The following is an 18,173-nucleotide window of genomic DNA, read 5'->3' as shown; positions in this document are numbered from 1 at the left end:
AGATTGACCTTGAGAAAGGATCTCCACCATATTGGAAAAGTGAAACTCATCTCTAATGCCTATATGATTGGTCATTCGAGTTTCAAGAAGGGCAACTAAAGAAGGGTTGTGAGTATTAAGTAAATCCCTGAAATGGCGCTTGAATTCATCATTGTTACCACCCCTGATGTTCAAATGAAAAAGTTGGGAAGTCTATTCATTGAGGGATCTAGAGATAGGGGGGTTATGACACTGCCCTTCAATGATGGGCTTAATATGACTGCGAAGTTGCCTATTGCCTCGTTTAGTGGAGGCCTAATGTCGAGGAAACATTTGTACAGTTCCAGTGGGCACTTGCAAACAAACTTCTTGTCCTCCATTGCCTGAAATAGCATGATCTTGACCGCGTGCAAGTTTGAAATTTTTGTGAATGATGTTATGTTTAGTGGTGGGATGATCTGCTCGTGCGCCACCATTTCTTGCTCTCCTGGTGCGGGTGCATTGTGATGGAGATGGGTTTGTGCTTGGTGAATATCCATCGGGAGTGGGAAGTGTTGTGGTACAGGCTGCCATACATGTATCAAGGGGTGTGATTTGATCCTGTGGAGCAAAGAATGGAAGTTGATAGAGGAGCTGCATGTTCTGCAGTGGATTGTAGTGGTATGGAATATTCCAATGGGCATGCATGTTGTGAAGAAGAGCAGGTTCTAGCGCCGGAGCTATGGGGTCTAGAATATTTTTCAACCAAAGGTGGTTGATATAGTTTGACATCGCTAGCCTCATGCCCTCTGAGATTACTTGTGCTAGAATCTGAGGATTTTGAAGGACAAGTAGAACCTCTTGGTTCTGAATGTTCAGGGTGAAGAAAGCTGTCTGGCCCTGAAGCCCTTGTTCTAACCATGTCGTTGGTTGATGATCCTGCGGGAGGGCATTGGTGACATATATCGGGAGATTGGGGTTTGGTATTTGGTTGTCCATTCTGGACAGTATGGATGGACGTTGATGAGAGAGAAGTTGATTCAGGCATATTCTCCTGCGTGTGAGGGATTGTAGTGGATTCATATTGTGAAGGGGAAGATGTAATGACAGGGAGGGGCTGGGGTTCGTGAGGCAATGATTGAGTATCTATTATAGGAGATTGAGTTTGCATGTTTTGATCAATTACTTCCAACCCTGGGTTATCCGTAATTGGGAAGTTGGTTTGCATGGCCACGTGGCAGGAATTAGATGACAAGTCATCTAGGGGTGTATTAGGGGAATTATGAGTCATTAGTGGAAGAGGAGATGGCGTGCTTGTTAGGTGATTAGGGGGTGGGTCCGCTGTTTTACTTAGAGTGGTATGGCTGCATGCAGCCTTTTGGCCACGTGGAGACCCAAGTTGGGGAGTAGGGGAAGGGTTTCGTGGAGGAAAAGAAAGAGCAAGTTCTGTGGATAAGTTATGGATTATTCCATCCAAATTTATTAGGACAGATTCATCTATAGGCGTTAAAATATTATTTTCAGTGTGTACAGATGAAAACTTATTAGAGGTGGGAATAGATGTGGTAGTATTTGTATTAAGACCAGTGTATTGGAGAGCGAGAAGCGGAAAAAAGCGGAGAGGCCTCGCTTCACCAAAGCGAGAAGCGGAGAGCGAAGCGCGCGATTTTTTCATGTGAAGCGCAATTTAATTCATAAATAAAAAATATTAAATTACGCATAGATATATGACCAATAACTCAATAAAAATAACATATTAAGCAAATATTTCAATTCTTAAAATAACATTGGACTTTTGTGCTACTGCCAATTGCAACTCCATACGCCCAAGCTGGATCTTTTTTTTGGCTTGATGTCATTGGATAAATCACCAAAAAAATAAAAACAGAACTGGTAGAACAGGGCAGAACCAATGAACAATAGTTTCTAGAAAAAAATAGAGCAGTAGCATAACTAGAAAACAGGGTAGAATAGAGAAAAGAAGAACTGAAAAGAATTAGAAAAGAAGAAGAGAAAGAGAAGACGAGAAACGAGAGGAGTCGAGAGGAGGCAGGTAAACTGGAGAAAAGCAGAAGAGGAAGAGAAGAGAAGAAGAAAAGAGTAGAAGAGAAGAGAAACTTACCTTGAGAGAATAAGAAAAGAACTGAAGAAGAGGTGTCACAGGATGTTTTGGCTTGTAGCAGTTGCGAGAAATGTTTTGGAAGAAAGGTGCGTAAGTGTATTTGCAAATTTTTTTAGAAAAAACCCTAGGCAGCCATTGGACCTCGCTTAAGTGAGCTTTTCTCGCTTTTTTTCCTCACCTTGCTTCTCGCTTTTTTGCCTGAAGCGCTCGCTTTTTTCCAGATGCCTCGCTTTAGGTCAGAAAAGCGCAAGCATTGCGCCTCACCTTGCTTCAGCGCTTTTGTTTAACCAAAAAATAGAATTTTGACCAAAGTTATATTTTTAGAAGAACACGGGTTACGGATAATCGTATGAATATATAAAAGAGAATAATTTGAATAGCCAGAATATAATTGAATAAAGCAAGTAATCCAAAGTATATTCAGATGATTTTCGTGTCCCTACAATTGTTCAGTCTTCTCCTTTTATAGCTATGTTAGATGTAAGTGCCTTGCCTTTGTCATAATAAGGTTATTATGAGCAATAAATGACATTGAATGCTACATTACATAATCATTACATTTAAGATAGATTCTCTAACGTTTTCAGCATTTAATGCTTATGAAATATTGTATTTGGACCCTCGTATGCTGTCAGATTCATTCCTTCTGATTCTCGGATGTAAATGACTTAAATAGTTACGGGCACCATGTTACTTGTCTGATGTCCCGTGCCTCTTCCTCTTTCCTTGCTCGTATCTGTTGTAACTCCTAGCTCGTGGTTAATTACGATTCTTTGACCATTTGACTAATCCACGTGTCTTGACACGTCACCTTTATACATAAATATAATTTTCCCTAATACAGATAGTCCCCCCACTTTCCATTTATTCATCAGTTGAATATTTGGGAAGTGGATTTCATTAAAAAAGAATTTTGTCTCCATTAATGCTCAAACAAAATTGACGCTTCAATTGTCACTTCCGTTTAATGCGTTTTTACACGTGTCATCCTCTTATTAGCTCTATAGTTTTGCATCATTTTCTTAGGCTTTCTTTTCGGCTTCCCTGTTCACGAAGTGTCAGTTATCATTATTATGGCCCTTCCATCATTGTACTTTTCCTTTTTGCCGGTTGTCCATCAGTATAAATATAACTTCTTTTCTTGTCTTTTACCACATAAAGCGCATTGAACACTTGAATTCTTCAAATCTCTATTCACTTCTTCTTCACTTTGATCTTCTTCGCCATGACTTCATCAAACCCTAACCCTAGGAGAACTCCTATTTTAGATAACTTCCCCAATGCTCCCTTAGGCATAGAAGAGGTGGTAGACTTTGCAGCTTAGGGTCTGCTCGCGGTGGTAGCACATCCACGCCTTCTCCTAGTTCTGGTCCTTCTTCTTGAACTAGGGGTTCCCTTTTTCAAAAGTCTTCTTCTAGGAACAAAGAGCCCTCTAAGCCTTTACATGAGCCTCTAGTTGAAGAGATAGTCCCAACAGAACTATCTTTTCATCATGATAGGGAATCTCTTAGGAACCAAGTTGCCACTTTAGATCGCGCTGATGCTTTCCATACTCAAATTACAGAAGTTCTAGCTCCTATAGTTCGTAAGGACTGTCACTGGAGTGATGATTTTCCCATTATCATTCCTAATCCAAATTAGAGGATCACTTCGTACATGATTGGATTCTCTTTTGTTTATACATACCCTTTTACTCTTCGGTTCAAACTAGCCATTGACCCGGTCATTCTAGATTTTTGCCGTTTCTTCAATGTTTGTTTCGGTCAAATCGGTCCAATCGTATGGAGGGCTGTCGCCTGTTTGAGGCACCTCGCCAACTTGGCAGATGTTGGCTTTGCTTTCCCCCACCTAATTCACCTTTACTCCCCTAGGCTTTTTCGAAATGGCACAAAAGGGTTTTAGTGAGCCCCGAAGATGATAAAGACCGTGGCTGGTATGCTCGGTTTGTTGCTGCCCCCACTGCTGGTTTAGTGGGTGAAGATAACGTTCCCTTCCCTGAGAAGTGGAACTTTGCACGTAAGTGCTATATCTTTCTCGTGCCTTTTTTCTTTCAAGCTTATTAATTTCTCTAATGTCGCTTCTTTTCTTTTCTCAGCAACCATGGGTGTTGTGGAGAATGTGCCCAACATTCGTGGTTGGGTAGAAAAATTGTTGAAGGCCGCTCCAATGGAGGGTAGGTCATGGAAAAACCTTTCCAACCGTTACGGTTGGAAAGTAAAGACTCATGGTAAGAGTTTTTATTTTATTTTTCACGTATATAAATATTTTCTTTTATTGTTCTAACTTTTATCCTTCTTTTTATCAGGATTTGCTATTCGAGGGGTTACTGCTGAAGCAGTTGCGGCCTCCCGTGACTCTTTGGGTACTCGTACCTCTTCAGCCCGAGAAATAATCTTGAGTTCTTCTTCTGCAATAAGAAAAGCTACCGAAGAAGAAGACTCAGAAGAAGAGGATGAAGGAGGCTCCCTGGTGAAGAGACTACGAGCTAGAAGACGTGTTGTATCTGACGATGAAGCTGAAATCTCACCTCGTCTTCCTCTTTCAGAGCCTGTTGATACCCTTGTTATTATTCCTGATGATGATGTCACTCCACATGATACTCGTGAGTCCATTGATCAACTCTCTATCAGCGATTTTGATAGTGGAAACTTAGGGCCTGTTTTAGATGAACATCCCTTATGTTCCTTTTCTACTCCCGCGCATGTGATTCTTTCCTTACCTGCCTCAACTATTTCTATTTCTCCCTCTAGTGTTTTTACTCCTTCCACCGCTCCTCCTTTGACAATTCCCCCACTTATCGTTCACAATACGGAGGTGGGTTGTTCAAGTAGAAGTACTGCTATGAGGAGCGTAACTGTAACGACCCGACCGGTCGTTTTGAGCTTTGGCACCTTGATCGCCAGTTCTCGGGCATGACTTGCCCCGTGTGATGTAATATGACTTATGTATATTGTTGGTTTTGGTTTTCACGAAAATCGGAATGAATGTGAAAGAACAGTTCTCAGTTGTAGCTTTAAATTTGAAAGGTTTGACCAATATTTGACTTGATTGTATATGATCTTGGATCGGAATTTTTATGATTTGGTTAGCTCCGTTAGGTGATTTGGGACTTAGGAGCATGATCGGAATGCATTTTGGAAGTCCGTGGAAGGTTTGGGCTTGAATTGGCAAAATTGAGATTTCGGCGTTTTCCGGTTGATAGGTGAGATTTTGATCTGGGGGTCGGAATGGAATTCCGAGAGTTGGTGTAGTTTCGTTATGTCATTTGGGATGTGTGTGCAAAATTTCAGGTCATTCGGACGAGGTTTGATAGACTTTTTGATCGAATCCGGATTTCTGAAGTTTTTGGAATTCTTAGGCTTGAATCCGAGGGTGATTTGATGTTTTGATGTTGTTTTGAGCGTTTCGAAGGTTGGGACAAGTTTGAATTATATTATGGGGTATGTTGGCATGTTTGGTCGGGGTCCCATAAGGCTCGGATATGGTTTGGAAGTGTTTTTGGAAGATTTTGGCGTTTTGATTATAAGCATGTAATGATCCAAAGGTCCATTTTTAGTTCTAGAGATCGAAATTTGATTTTGAGACCTCCGGAATTTTAATAAATGATTTATAGGAGTGATCTAGAAAGTTTGGTCTAATTCCATCAAGTCGCGATTGAGTTTTTGACGCGAATCATGAGTTAATTGTTTTAGATGAACTTTAGCGACCAGATTTGTCACTTTTAGCGACGGGAATGGGTCTTTTAGCGACCAGAATAGGTTTATTAAAGCTGTTGCGTTTTTCTGCTCATTTTGACCTTTTTTTTTGTGAAAGAACACGGCTTGGGGCGATTTTTGAGCAAGAAATCATGGGAAATCTTGAGGTAAGTCACTTGTGATCATTTCTACTCCATAATATTGAATTATCATCGAATAATGCGACTAGATTACATGTTTTTGATGTGTAAATTGGGATTTGGACCTAGGGATTTGAAAATAAGATTTGAAGATTTGGAGGCCGAATTGTTATCGGAATTTAGTAATTTTGGTATGGTTGGACTCGTGGTTGAATGGGTTGTTGGATTTTGTGAGTTTCGTCGAATTCCGAAGCGTGGGCCCGGGGGCCGAGTTTGAGCAATTTCGGGATTTTGATGTTAAATTGGATATTTTCGAGCGGCTTCGCTCCCTTCATATTTTAATGATTATGTACTGATTGTGGCTAGATTTGGAGCATTCGGAGGTCGATTCGTGCGGGCGAGGCATCGCGGGCTAGAGTTTGAACCGGATCGAGGTGAGTAATGATTGTAAATGATATTCTGAGGGTTTGAAACCCCGGATTGCACATCGTAGTGCTATATTGAGGTGAGACACACGCTGGATGATGAGCGTGGGGTCCTTTACTACTGGGGATTGTGACTTGGTCCGTCCCGATTGATAATTATACCGCATATTTGACTGAAACTTAGTTGTTATCATCATGATTTGGGTTGATTGCCATATTTGGGTTTCGTGCCAATTATTTGAACCCTTCGGGGATTTTTATCATTGTTTCCTCACTGTTTTGACTTATTACTTAAACTCAGTCCTGTTGATATTTACTGTTTTACAAACTCAACCACTTTTTCTCAGATTTGCAACTCAAATAATATTTCTAAAATGATGTTTTGGGCGGAGAACTACTGTTTTACTAACGCCCGAGGGGCTTGTGATGATTTTCGGATTGAGTGAGGCCGAGGGCATATGTGAGGATATGCTGAGTGATATGAGGCCAAGGGCCTGAGATACATTTATATGCCACGAGGTGGCTTGAGTGATGTGAGGCCGAGTGCCGAGTGATGATGCCACGAGGTGGCTTGATATTGTGCTTGGGCCGTAAGGGGCCCCTCCCGGAGTTTGCACACCCCTAGTGAGCGACGTCGACGCTATATGGATCGGGCTGCACGCCGCAGCAATATATGGATCGGGTTGCACGCCGCAGCGAGATGTGGATCGGGCTGCACGCCGCAGCAGTTACTATATGATACTATTCTGAGAGTGATCTGAGAGTCTTCTGAGAGTGAGCCCGAGGGGCTGGTACTGTTTTGAGATATTGCCCGAGGGGCGAACTTTATGTGCTCATCTTGCATATGTACTTGCCTTTTTACCTGTTATACTGTGGTATTTGTGCTCGAGGGGTGGATCTTTTGTGCTTATCGGCACTAACTGTTTTGAAATCATTTCGTAACTGTTGAAAAGATCATTTTCAAAAGAGATTTAAACTGAGCCAAGATATTTCTAAGGATTTCACAGCTTCACTACTTTCTCAAAGGATTGTACACTGCTTCTATACAGCATGTTGGTTGCTTTACGTGATTTCTTATTGCTCAGTTGTTATTTACCTTTATTACTCACTGAGTTAGAGTACTCACTTTACTCTCTGCACCTCGTGTGCAGATGCAGGTATTTATTCACCCGGTGGCGGGTTTTGGCTGATTGGAGGCACAGCTATAGGAGTTTAGCGAGGTGACTGCGGGCGTTCGCAGCACTGCTTCTCTTTCTTATGTTCTTTATTCCTGTTCCGTGAAATTTTTAGACCTTGTAGAACTGTATTCACACTCTAATAGATGCTCGTGACTTGTGACACCCCGATTTGGGCTGTGTCGGATTGTACTTCCGCTAATTATGTCATTAAAGCATATTTTTAACTGTTTATTAATGTTTAATTATTTTTTTTGAAAAGGCGATATGGGTTGATTGGCTGGCCTTGTCTACACGAGAGGCGCCATCACGACCAGAGCGGAGTTTGGCTCGTGACAGTAACTATTGAAGTTCCTGATGATAGCAGCCTCTTAAGGAAGTCAGGTCAAGCTGACGTTTGGCTCGAGCCTTTAATTGGCCCAATCCAGAAAGCAAAACTGGAGAGACATAGCAGCTTGACTTTAATGAATGACATAGTGCATGCCACTTTGAAGGTATTTTCCTTCTTTCTCTTCTTTACTTTGTAAAAATTTCTATCTTCGAGATTCTTATTTCCCTTTCTTTTTCCCTAGGCCACTCTTATCGGCACTGAGCTGATGAACAGAATCTCTCTCTTGGAGAAGGTAGCTCGTGATTCAGAGAAGGTTGCACGTGATTCTCAGTTGGAAGCAATCAATTGGAAGGAACAATTTGACAGTGCTCAAATAGACATGGAGGATTTACAAGAGAGCAAGAGTACCTTAGAGCAGCAAGTGCGAGCATTAACTTCGGAGCTAGTGGTTACCAAGACTTCCTTGAACCAAGCAGAAAAAGAAATAGAACGCCTTGAATCCTCCTTTTCAGAACAGCTGTCTAAGGCTAGCGAAGAGAACAGGGCGTTGAAGGCTCTGCTGAATCAAAAAGAAGTTTATGCTGGAAAGCTCGTGCAAAACTTAACTCAAGCACAAGAAGAGCTTCGAGTTTCTGCTGATAAGGTACGTGCTTTAGAGAGCTCTCATGTTTCTCTTCAAGCTTCTTGTAACTCCGCCTTGGCCGAAAATGAAGAGCTCAAGAATGAGGTGGCTGCTTGGGAAAAGGATTATGACATCTTTGAAGAAAAATTTGATGTTGAGGTAAGTTGGGCTTTTTTGAATTCACGTCGTGATACCCTAATTGAAGCTGGTCAAGAAAACTTCGATCTGGAGTCAGAATTAGCTAAGGTTAATGAAACCATTGAACAAGCTCAGCAAACACAGGACTTTCCTTCTCCCGTGATTGAAGCTCCCTTGGTTGAAACTTATGCGGGTATCACATCTTCTTCAAGCCCAATCGAGCCTACTACCACAAGCCAGGTTGAGACCACATCTGCTGATACTCTTGCTCAAGTTGAGCCTGTTGCTGTGAATCAAGATCAACCCGCAACCGTTGATGCTCCTGTCCAAGTTGAGCTCGTTGCTGTTGATGCATCTTCTTCAGTTCCCACATCTTCTTAGTTAAAAATTTACATTGTCTTGAATTCCTTCTTTTTTGCAGGCACCACTTTGGAAAGTTGTGTTAGAAACCCTTGGCTTCATTTGAGGGTTTATTTCAAAAAATTATAATCAAATCCTTAACTTTATTTGAGGGTTGGTTTTGGAACGCAAGTCCCCAAGTCTTTTATGGGGCAGTTTGTACACAGTTTCATAATTTTATGACTAAGTTCGTACTTAGTCTTAAGTATTTAAGATGTTTTCTGTGTTATTATCTTAAAATTCTATTTATTTTATTCTTGCCTTTATTTCTAAGGACTTATAGAATAATTTATATTTTTGTTCTTTAGAAAATGCTTTTGTTAACTTCATGAATAGCTAAAGTAAACATGAGTTTTATAAAAGAGGCCCCTTTTATATTTCGACACTTAATGAAGAAGACGTCTCAACTTCATAATGGTGTTAACATACGATAAAGAAATAGGAACACACATGTTTCTTTTGGAATAACATTGACAAGTTTTTATTTGAACTTTGTCTAGTTTTGAAGAATTCTTTACATATATTTGAATTACATCTATAACTTTCTCGTAACTGTTTTTCTTGTAACAGATTTATAATTAGATTACAAACACGAGGTTTTTCTTCATAACCCGTTTCAGAATAATAAAAACGCGAGGCTTTTCTTTGTAACTCGTTTTAGTACATGGCTTTTACCCTAACTACGGTAGGGTTTTCTTTGGCCTTGGCTCGTGACTTTGTAACTTTTACTCTGCACTTGGCTTTTTCAGGCTTGACTTGATTTCTCCTCAATCTTCTTTGCCTTTTTATAACACATACTCGTGTGTATTATGTAGTCCCCCAATTGTTTAAGCGTTGAAGTATGAAGCCTCGAGCACTTGATTGTTTCTCTCTTTTGTTCCTTTTTCTGAAAAGGAAAAACATACAGGACTCCGAGGTGCGATTTTAGATGAAACTGCCTAACCCGTTTATATTTCTATCAGAATGATTGTAACCCTAGGCCAGGAATTTTAGTTTATTTCGGGTGCCTTACAGGTCGTGACTCATCATTTAGTACGGGCTAGCTTTTTGCCTATCATCTAAAATCATTAGTAAAATTTTAACAATTCAAAAAATTAAATAAAAAATGATGATACCCGACCGTGGGTATTCCTTAGAAATAATATCTCTTCAAATGAACAACATTCCAATGTGAAGGTAGTATTTTGCCATACATTATCTCCAATTCATATGCTCCCTTTCCTGCAATATCACGAACCCTATAGGGTCCTTCCCAAGTTGGACTTAGTTTACCCGCATTGGCTGCCTTTGTAGACTGGAAAACCTTTTTAAGTACGAAGTCCCCAACTTTAAAGAATATGAGGCATGCTTTCCTGTTGTAATATCGTTCTATGACTTATTTTTGTGTTGCCATTCTTATTAATGCAGCTTCTCTCCTTTCTTCAAGTAAATCTAGATTGACTCGCATCTCCTCATCGTTACATTCTTGTGTCGCTTGTGTGAACCGTGTGCTTGGTTCACCTATCTCAACTGGAATTAAAGCCTCAGCTCCGTAAACCAATGAAAACGGTGTTTCCCCTGTGCTTGTTTTTGTTGTTGTGCGATACGCCCATAAAACACTAGGTAGCACCTCTGGCCAATTTCCTTTTGATTCTTCCAAACGCTTCTTTAAATTATTGATAATAACCTTGTTTGTTGACTCTGCTTGCCCATTACCTACCGGATGATAAGGTGTGGACGTAATCCTTTTAATTTGCCAACTTTGAAAGAATTCTGTTATTTGAGCTCCTATAAACTGAGGACCATTATCACATACGACCTCCTTCGGTACGCCAAATCGGCATATGATGCTTCGCCAAATAAAATCTTTGACTTCCTTTTCTCGTACCTGTTTGAAGGCTCCTGCCTCTACCCATTTAGTAAAATAATCAGTAAGTACGAGCAGAAATTTTACCTGTCCTTTTGCTTGTGGTAATGGACCCACGATATCCATTCCCCATTTCATGAATGGCCATGGTGCAATGATCGGATGTAATAATTCCGCGGGTCTATGCATGTTGTTACCGTACCTTTGTCATTTATCACATTTGGCCACGAAAACTTTCCGCTTCTTCCTCCATTTTTGGCCAGTAGTAACCTGCTCTGATTAAGGTTCTTACCGATGATCTTCCTCCGCGCGTGATTTCCACAATGCCCCTCGTGTATTTCCCTCATTACATACTCTATTTGAGAAGGTCCGAGGCATCTAGCTAAGGGGCCACCGAATATTTTAGGATATAGGTTGCCTTGATTTAAATAGTAGCGAGCAGCCTTTTTTCAAAGTGCATGGGCTTTTTTCTTGTCATCAGGGACGGTTCCATACTGCAAAAAAGCAACAATCTCGTTCCTCCAATCCCAAGTTAAATTATTAAAATTTACCTCATTCTTATCAGGTTCGAGAACTGAATGAAATAAATGAATAACGAAGGCGTTTGCTTCGCTTTCCACATCAGCCGCAGATGCGAGATTAGCTAAGGCGTCAGCCTCGAGATTTTCATCCCTTGGTATTTGCATAACTTTCCAGGTTTGAAACTGTTTATCAATTCTCGCACCTTTTCTAAATACTGTTGCATCCTTGCTTCCCTGGCTACATAGGTCCCCAGCATTTGATTTACTACGAGTTGTGAATCGCTTTTGATTATAATCTGATTTATGCCAAGTTCTCGTGCCAATTCTAAACCTGCAATCATAGCCTCATACTCAGCCTCATTATTAGTTATAGAATTACATTTGATAGCTTGTCGAATGGTTTCACCCGTGGGTGGTACCAAAACAATCCCTAAACTTGCACCCTTTACATTAGATGAGCCATCAACAAATAAAATCCAAGTTCCTGGGTTAGCTCCATTGAATACCTGTAATTCTTTGTCTGCTTCTAATTGCATTCCCTGACTAAAATCAGCCACGAAATCAGCTAACACTTGTGATTATATAGCAGTTCTAGGTTGGTACGTGATTTCGTATTCACTTAACTCTATTGCCCACTTAGCCAACCTACCTGATAATTCATGCTTATGCAATATATTACGTAAAGGATAGGCGGTTACTATAGCAATAGGATGACACTGAAAGTAAGGCCTTAATTTCCTAGATGCCATGATTAATGCGAGTGCAAGCTTTTCCAATTGAGGATACCGCGTTTCCGCATCTAAAAAAGATTTACTAACATAATAGATAGGGGATTGTTTACCTTGTTCTTCTCAAACCAAAACCGCACTTACCGCTACTTCGGAAACAGCAAGGTAAAGGAGCAATCTTTTCCGAGCCTTTGGTTTTGCTAGCAACGGTGGATTCGATAAGTATACTTTCAAATTCCTGAGTGCTTGTTGACACTCTTCGTTCCATTCAAAATGATCCTGCTTCTTAAGAACTGAGAAGAATTTAAAACACTTTTCTGATGATTTAGAAATGAATCTTCCCAAAGCTGCAATCCTCCCTGTTAATCTTTGAACCTCTTTCTTGCTCGAGTGTATATCAGGGATTTCTTCAATGGCCTTAATCTGTGCAGGACTCACCTCAATACCACGGTTAGAAACAAGAAAAGCTAAGAACTTACCTGATGCAACACCAAATGCAAATTTTTCAGGATTTAACTTCATATTAAATTTCCGCAAAATTTAAAAGTTTCAGATAGATGCGATATATGATCTCCTGAATACTGAGTTTTAACAAGCATGTCATCTATGTATACCTCCATAGTCTTACCTAAATGCTCTTGAATCATTTTGGTAACTAACCTCTGATATGTTGCGCCTGCATTCTTTAGACCAAAGGGCATTACTTTATAACAATAAGTCCCCCTGTCTGTTATGAAGGAAGTTTTTTCTTCATCTCCTGGATCCATTTTAATCTGATTATACCCTGAATATGCATCTAAAAACTTAATAGTTCATGACCTGCAGTTGCATCAATCAATTGATCTATGTGTGGCAGTGGAAAAGAATCTTTAGGGCAAACTTTATTAAGATCTGTGTAATCTACGCAAACCCGCCACTTACCGTTCTTCTTTGGAACTACAACAGTGTTAGCTAACCAATTAGGATACTTTACCTCACGAATAGAACTAATTTTTAGCAATTTTTGGACTTCTTCTTGAATCACCTGATTCTTGAAGGTTCCTTGCTTTCTTTTATTTTGCTTGACTGGGGGATATGATGGATCTTCATTTAGTTTATGAGTCATCACCTCCGGTGGTATCCCTGCCATGTCAGAATGGGACCAAGCAAAACAGTCTGCGTTAGCTTTCAAAAATTCAATCAACTTACGTTTCATCTCCGGGATAAGATTGGCTCCTATATACACTTTTCTCTATGGCCATTGTATAAAAAAAACCACGGCCTCCAGCTCTTCTATCGTTGTTTTAATGTTTTCATTTTCTTATAGTTCTTGAATGGAATCGGGCCTTGAATCTATATCTGTTTGCTCTTGTTCAGTTGAGATTGACGCTATGTTATCCTCAACTGGATTCTGTAATTGCTATTTTTCTTCACCCTTCGTACTTGAATCTGCCACGGTGTTGATGCTCCTGGATGTCTGTTGATCTCCCCTGATTTGACAGATTCCCCATGGCGCTGGGAATTTAATGACTTGATGCAAGGTTGGAGGAACAACATTCATTTCATGGATCCATGGTCTCCCAAGAATCATATTGTAAGCCATCTCCATATCTACCACCTGGAACTTTGTATCTGTGATGACTCCTTCAGCGAATGTGGTGAGTATTACCTCTCCTTTTGTGACAACACTAGAATTATCAAATCCAGATAGAGTATGCGCCTTTGGTATCACGTTATCTTCAGCTTGCATCTCACGTAATACTCTTACCAAAATAATGTTCACGGAACTACCTGGATCAATTAAAACTCGTTTCACGTTAGTGTCATGTACAAGTAAAGATATTACCAGTGCGTCGTTATGTGGAGTTAATAGACCCTCAGCATCTGCATCATCGAACATAATATTTTCTCCCTCGAAGACATGTCGAGGCCGCTTCCCTTGGGTAATTATTACTTTAGAAACCTTTTTATATGATACGTTGTTGATCTCTTCACCCCCACTTATAACGTTGACAGTTCTCTTGGGAGAAGGCGGTTTTGGAGGCCCCTGCATGTTCTTCATTTATGCTTGTTTACCTTTCTCACTAAATAGTTCGGTGAGATATCCTTGTTTTAACAAATGATCAACTTCACCTTGCAAAAACCTGCAATCTGCTGTTTTATGCCCATGATCGTTATGAAATTCGCACCAATGATCAGGGTTTCGTCTGTTCGGATTTGATCTCATTTCCTTGGGCCACCGTACCTTGTCTCCCATGCTTCTTAAAACAACCACGAGTTCAGAAGTGCTGACGTTGAAATTATAACCTCCAAACCTTGCCTTTAGACCTCCATCATTGTCTCGTGGCTCACGTGCGCTTCGGTCACTCCCAAATATTGATGATGAGCCTGACTCTCTATTACTTGATCTGTGATCGTACCTCTGATTATCCTGCTTTGATCGTGAGTCTCTTCCCGCAGGTCCCATGTATGGCTCGTACCTGTTTTTACCGGACCTTTTTTCGTTTTCAGCCCGTCTTGAGCTTACCTTTTCTTCTTTTTGATGTCGTGAAATAATATCTTCTTCAATCCTCAATTTTGTGCTATAACGATTGTAAACATCATTTCATGTTGTAGCTGGGAATTCTCGAAGGCTTTCCTTGAGTCGCCTCGTAGCTTCTGAGCTTTTTTCATTCAAATTGCTCGTGAATGCTATAGCTGCCCAGTTATCCGGTACACGTGGCAATGTCATTCTTTCACGCTGAAATCTGTCCACAAATTTCCTAAGCAATTCTGAGTCCCCTTGTTTGATCTTGAAAATATCTTCCATTCTTTTTTCGACTTTTTGGGCTCCTGAGTGTGCTTTGATGAAAAAATCCGCAAGCTCAGCAAAAGAATTTATAGAATTTTCGGGTAAAAGAGAATACCATGTTAGTGCTCCTTTAGTGAGTGTTTCACCAAATCTTTTGACTAATATAGATTCGATCTCCTGCTTAGTCAAATCATTGCCTTTTACGTCTGTTGTGAAAGCAGTCACGTGGTCTCGCGGGTCTGTTGTTCCATCGTATTTTGGCATCTCAGGCATTTTGATTTTCTTTGGGATTGGAAGGGGAGCAGCACTTGGCTTCCAAGGTTGTTATGAATATTTATCCATATCTACCCCTTTGATCACTGGTGGCACCCCGAGTATTTTCTCTATGCGGTCATTTTGCTCCTTGAGCTGTTTCTGCAATGTTAATACTAAATTTTGTAAATTAGAATTAACTAAATTACCTGGTTCTCCCTCCTGTGATTCGCTGGGGGTTCCACCACTACCTGAATTAACGAGTCCGGAACGAGGGTTCTCTAGAGTGTTGTTATTTGGTGTGGGTGTAGGCGGTGCAGCAGGTAATTGGCTAACAAAAGCCTGAAGAGCTTTATTGACTTGAGAGGCAATAAGTTTTTGTAAAGCCTCATCCATAGTTTCAACATTCTCGAATTGAGCTTGTCCATCTGTATGAGACCCATCAGGAGTGCCTTCACGAGACCGCCGTGGAGAGCCTTGTGGAGAAGTAATCAGTACGTTATTGTTCTGTGGATCTCCCTGAAGTTGCTGGGTTGTTTGATTTTCCTGGTTTCCCTGAATGTTGTCATTGTTGTTCGACATGGTTGATGCAACAAGGGAAGTTAGGCTAAAATAAAATGGATTATCAGATTCTCGGCAACGGAACCAATTTGTTTAACCAAAAAATGGAATTTTAACTAAAGCTATATTTTTAGAAGAACACGGGTTACTGATAATCGCAAGAATATATAAAATAGAATAATTTGAATAGCCAAAATATAATTGAATAAAGCAAGTAATTTAAAGTATATTTAGATGATTTTTCCTGTGTCTACAATTGTTCAGTCTTCTCCTTTTATAGCTATCTTAGATGTAAGTGCCATATTTTGGTCATAATAAGGTTATTATGAGCAATAAATGACATTGAATGCTACGTTACATAATCATTACATTTAAGACAGATTCTCTAACGTTTTCAGCATTTAATGCTTATCAAATATTGTATTTGGACCCTCGTATGCTGTCAGATTCATTCCTTCTGATTCTCGGATGTAAATGACTTAAATAGGTACGGGCACCGTGTTACTTGTCTGATAGCCGTGCCTCTTCCTCTTTCCTTGCTCGTATCTGTTGTAACTCCTGGCTCGTGGTTAATTGCGATTCTTTGACCATTTGACTAATCCACGTGTCTTGACACGTCACCTTTATACATAAATATACTTTTCTCCAATACAATAACAATTGAGAATCTAGTTGCTCATGTTCATACTCAAAATGGTCTAGCGGAATCATTGATCAAACGCCTCCAATTAATTGCTAGATCAATGCTTATGAGAACAAAACTTCCCATTTCAGCATGAGGCCATGCTATTTTTCATGCAGCAACTCTTGTGCGGATCAGACCTACAAGTTATCATAAAGTTTTCCGAATACAATTGGCTTTTGGCCAGGAGCCAAATATTTCCCATCTTAGAATATTTGGATGTGTAGTATATGTTCTAGTTGCTCCACCACAACGCACGAAGATGGGACTCCAAAGAAGATTGGGGATATATGTTGGGTATGAATCTCCTTCTATTATAAAATATTTGGAACCTATGACTGGAGATTTATTTACGGCAAGATTTGCCGATTGTCATTTTGATGAATCAGTATACCCAATATTAGGGGGAGAAAATAAGCAATTGCAAAAGGAGATAGATTGGAATGCATTATCACTATCTCATTTAGATCCTCGAACAAATCAATGTGAACACGAGGTTCAAAAGATAATATATTTGCAAAATATTGCAAACCAACTACCAGATGCATTCACTAACCTACCAAGGGTGACTAAGTCACATATTCCAGCTGCTAATGCTCCTATTCGAATTGATGTCCCGGTTGGACAATCTATAAATTTAAATGAGTCTAATCTACGCTTGAAACGTGGTAGACCAATTGGTTCCAAAGATAAAAATCCTCGAAAGCGAAAAGGAGCAAATGATCTAGGAGATCATAATGTGGAGGAAATTGCTCAAAAAGAGCCCCGTGACATAACAAATGATAAGACCACAGAGGAGATCCAGGTACCTGAAATTAACAAGAATGAAGAGATCTCAATAAGTTATGTCTTTACGGGAAAAAGATGGAACCGAACTAATATTATTGTCGACAACACTTTTGCTTATAACGTTGCCGTTGCATAATGCAACAAGATGTGGATCTTGAACCAAGATCCATCGATGAATGTAGACAGAGAAACGATTGGCCAAAATGAAAAGACGCCATCCAGGCAGAATTAGCGTCACTTGAAAATGTGAAGTATTCGGATGTATAGTCTGAACACCTGAAGGAATAAAGCCAGTGGGATATAAATGGGTTTTTGTGCGAAAACGAAATGATAAAAATGAAGTCGTTAGATATAAAGCACGACTTGTAGCACAAGGATTTTTGCAAAGACCTGACATTGATTATATGGAGACATATTCTCCTATGGTGGATAAAATCACTTTCAGGTTTCTTATAAATTTGGCAGTCCATGAAAAACTTGATATGCGTCTGATGGATGTTGTCACAGCCTACTTGTATGGTACATTAGACAACGAAATTTATATGAAAATTCCTGAAGGGCTTAAAGTTCCTGAAACTAATAAAAGTTTAACTTGTTCAATAAAGCTTCAAAAATCCTTATACGGATTGAAATAATCAGGCCGAATGAGGTATAATCGCCTGAGTGAGTATTTGTTGAAAGAAGAGTATAAGAATGATCCAATTTGTCCTTGTGTATTTATAAAAAGGTCTGGATCTGAATTTGTTATAATCGTTGTGTATGTTGATGATCTAAATATCATTTGAACTCGTGGGGAACTTCCAAAAGCGGTAGACTGTTTGAAGAAAAAGTTTTTTGGAAAGACAAAATTTTGTCTTGGTCTACAATTGAGCATATGAAAGATGGAATTTTTGTCCATCAATCAACTTATACCGAAAAGATCCTCAAGCGTTTTTGTATGGATAAAGCACATCCATTGAGTACCCCGTTGGTTGTGAGATCACTTGATATAAATAAAGATCCATTCCGACCTCATGAAA

The 18,173-nt window shown here is 39.9% G+C and overlaps 1 protein-coding gene across 1 annotated transcript; it reads left to right on the top strand.

Annotated features, from left to right (window-relative positions):
• Nucleotides 1–16,699: 16,699 nt before the first annotated feature.
• Nucleotides 16,700–17,290, top strand: LOC109242531. The gene has a single exon (XM_019409384.1). The coding sequence runs from the start codon at nt 16,700–16,702 to the stop codon at nt 17,288–17,290; it is 591 nt and encodes a 196-aa protein (XP_019264929.1).
• Nucleotides 17,291–18,173: the final 883 nt, after the last annotated feature.

Source organism: Nicotiana attenuata, unplaced genomic scaffold, assembly GCF_001879085.1.
Source record: "Nicotiana attenuata strain UT unplaced genomic scaffold, NIATTr2, whole genome shotgun sequence".
NCBI classification, from domain to species: Eukaryota; Viridiplantae; Streptophyta; class Magnoliopsida; order Solanales; family Solanaceae; genus Nicotiana; species Nicotiana attenuata.
Note: the sequence above shows the minus strand (reverse complement) of the source record. Positions and strands in the feature narration are given on the sequence as shown.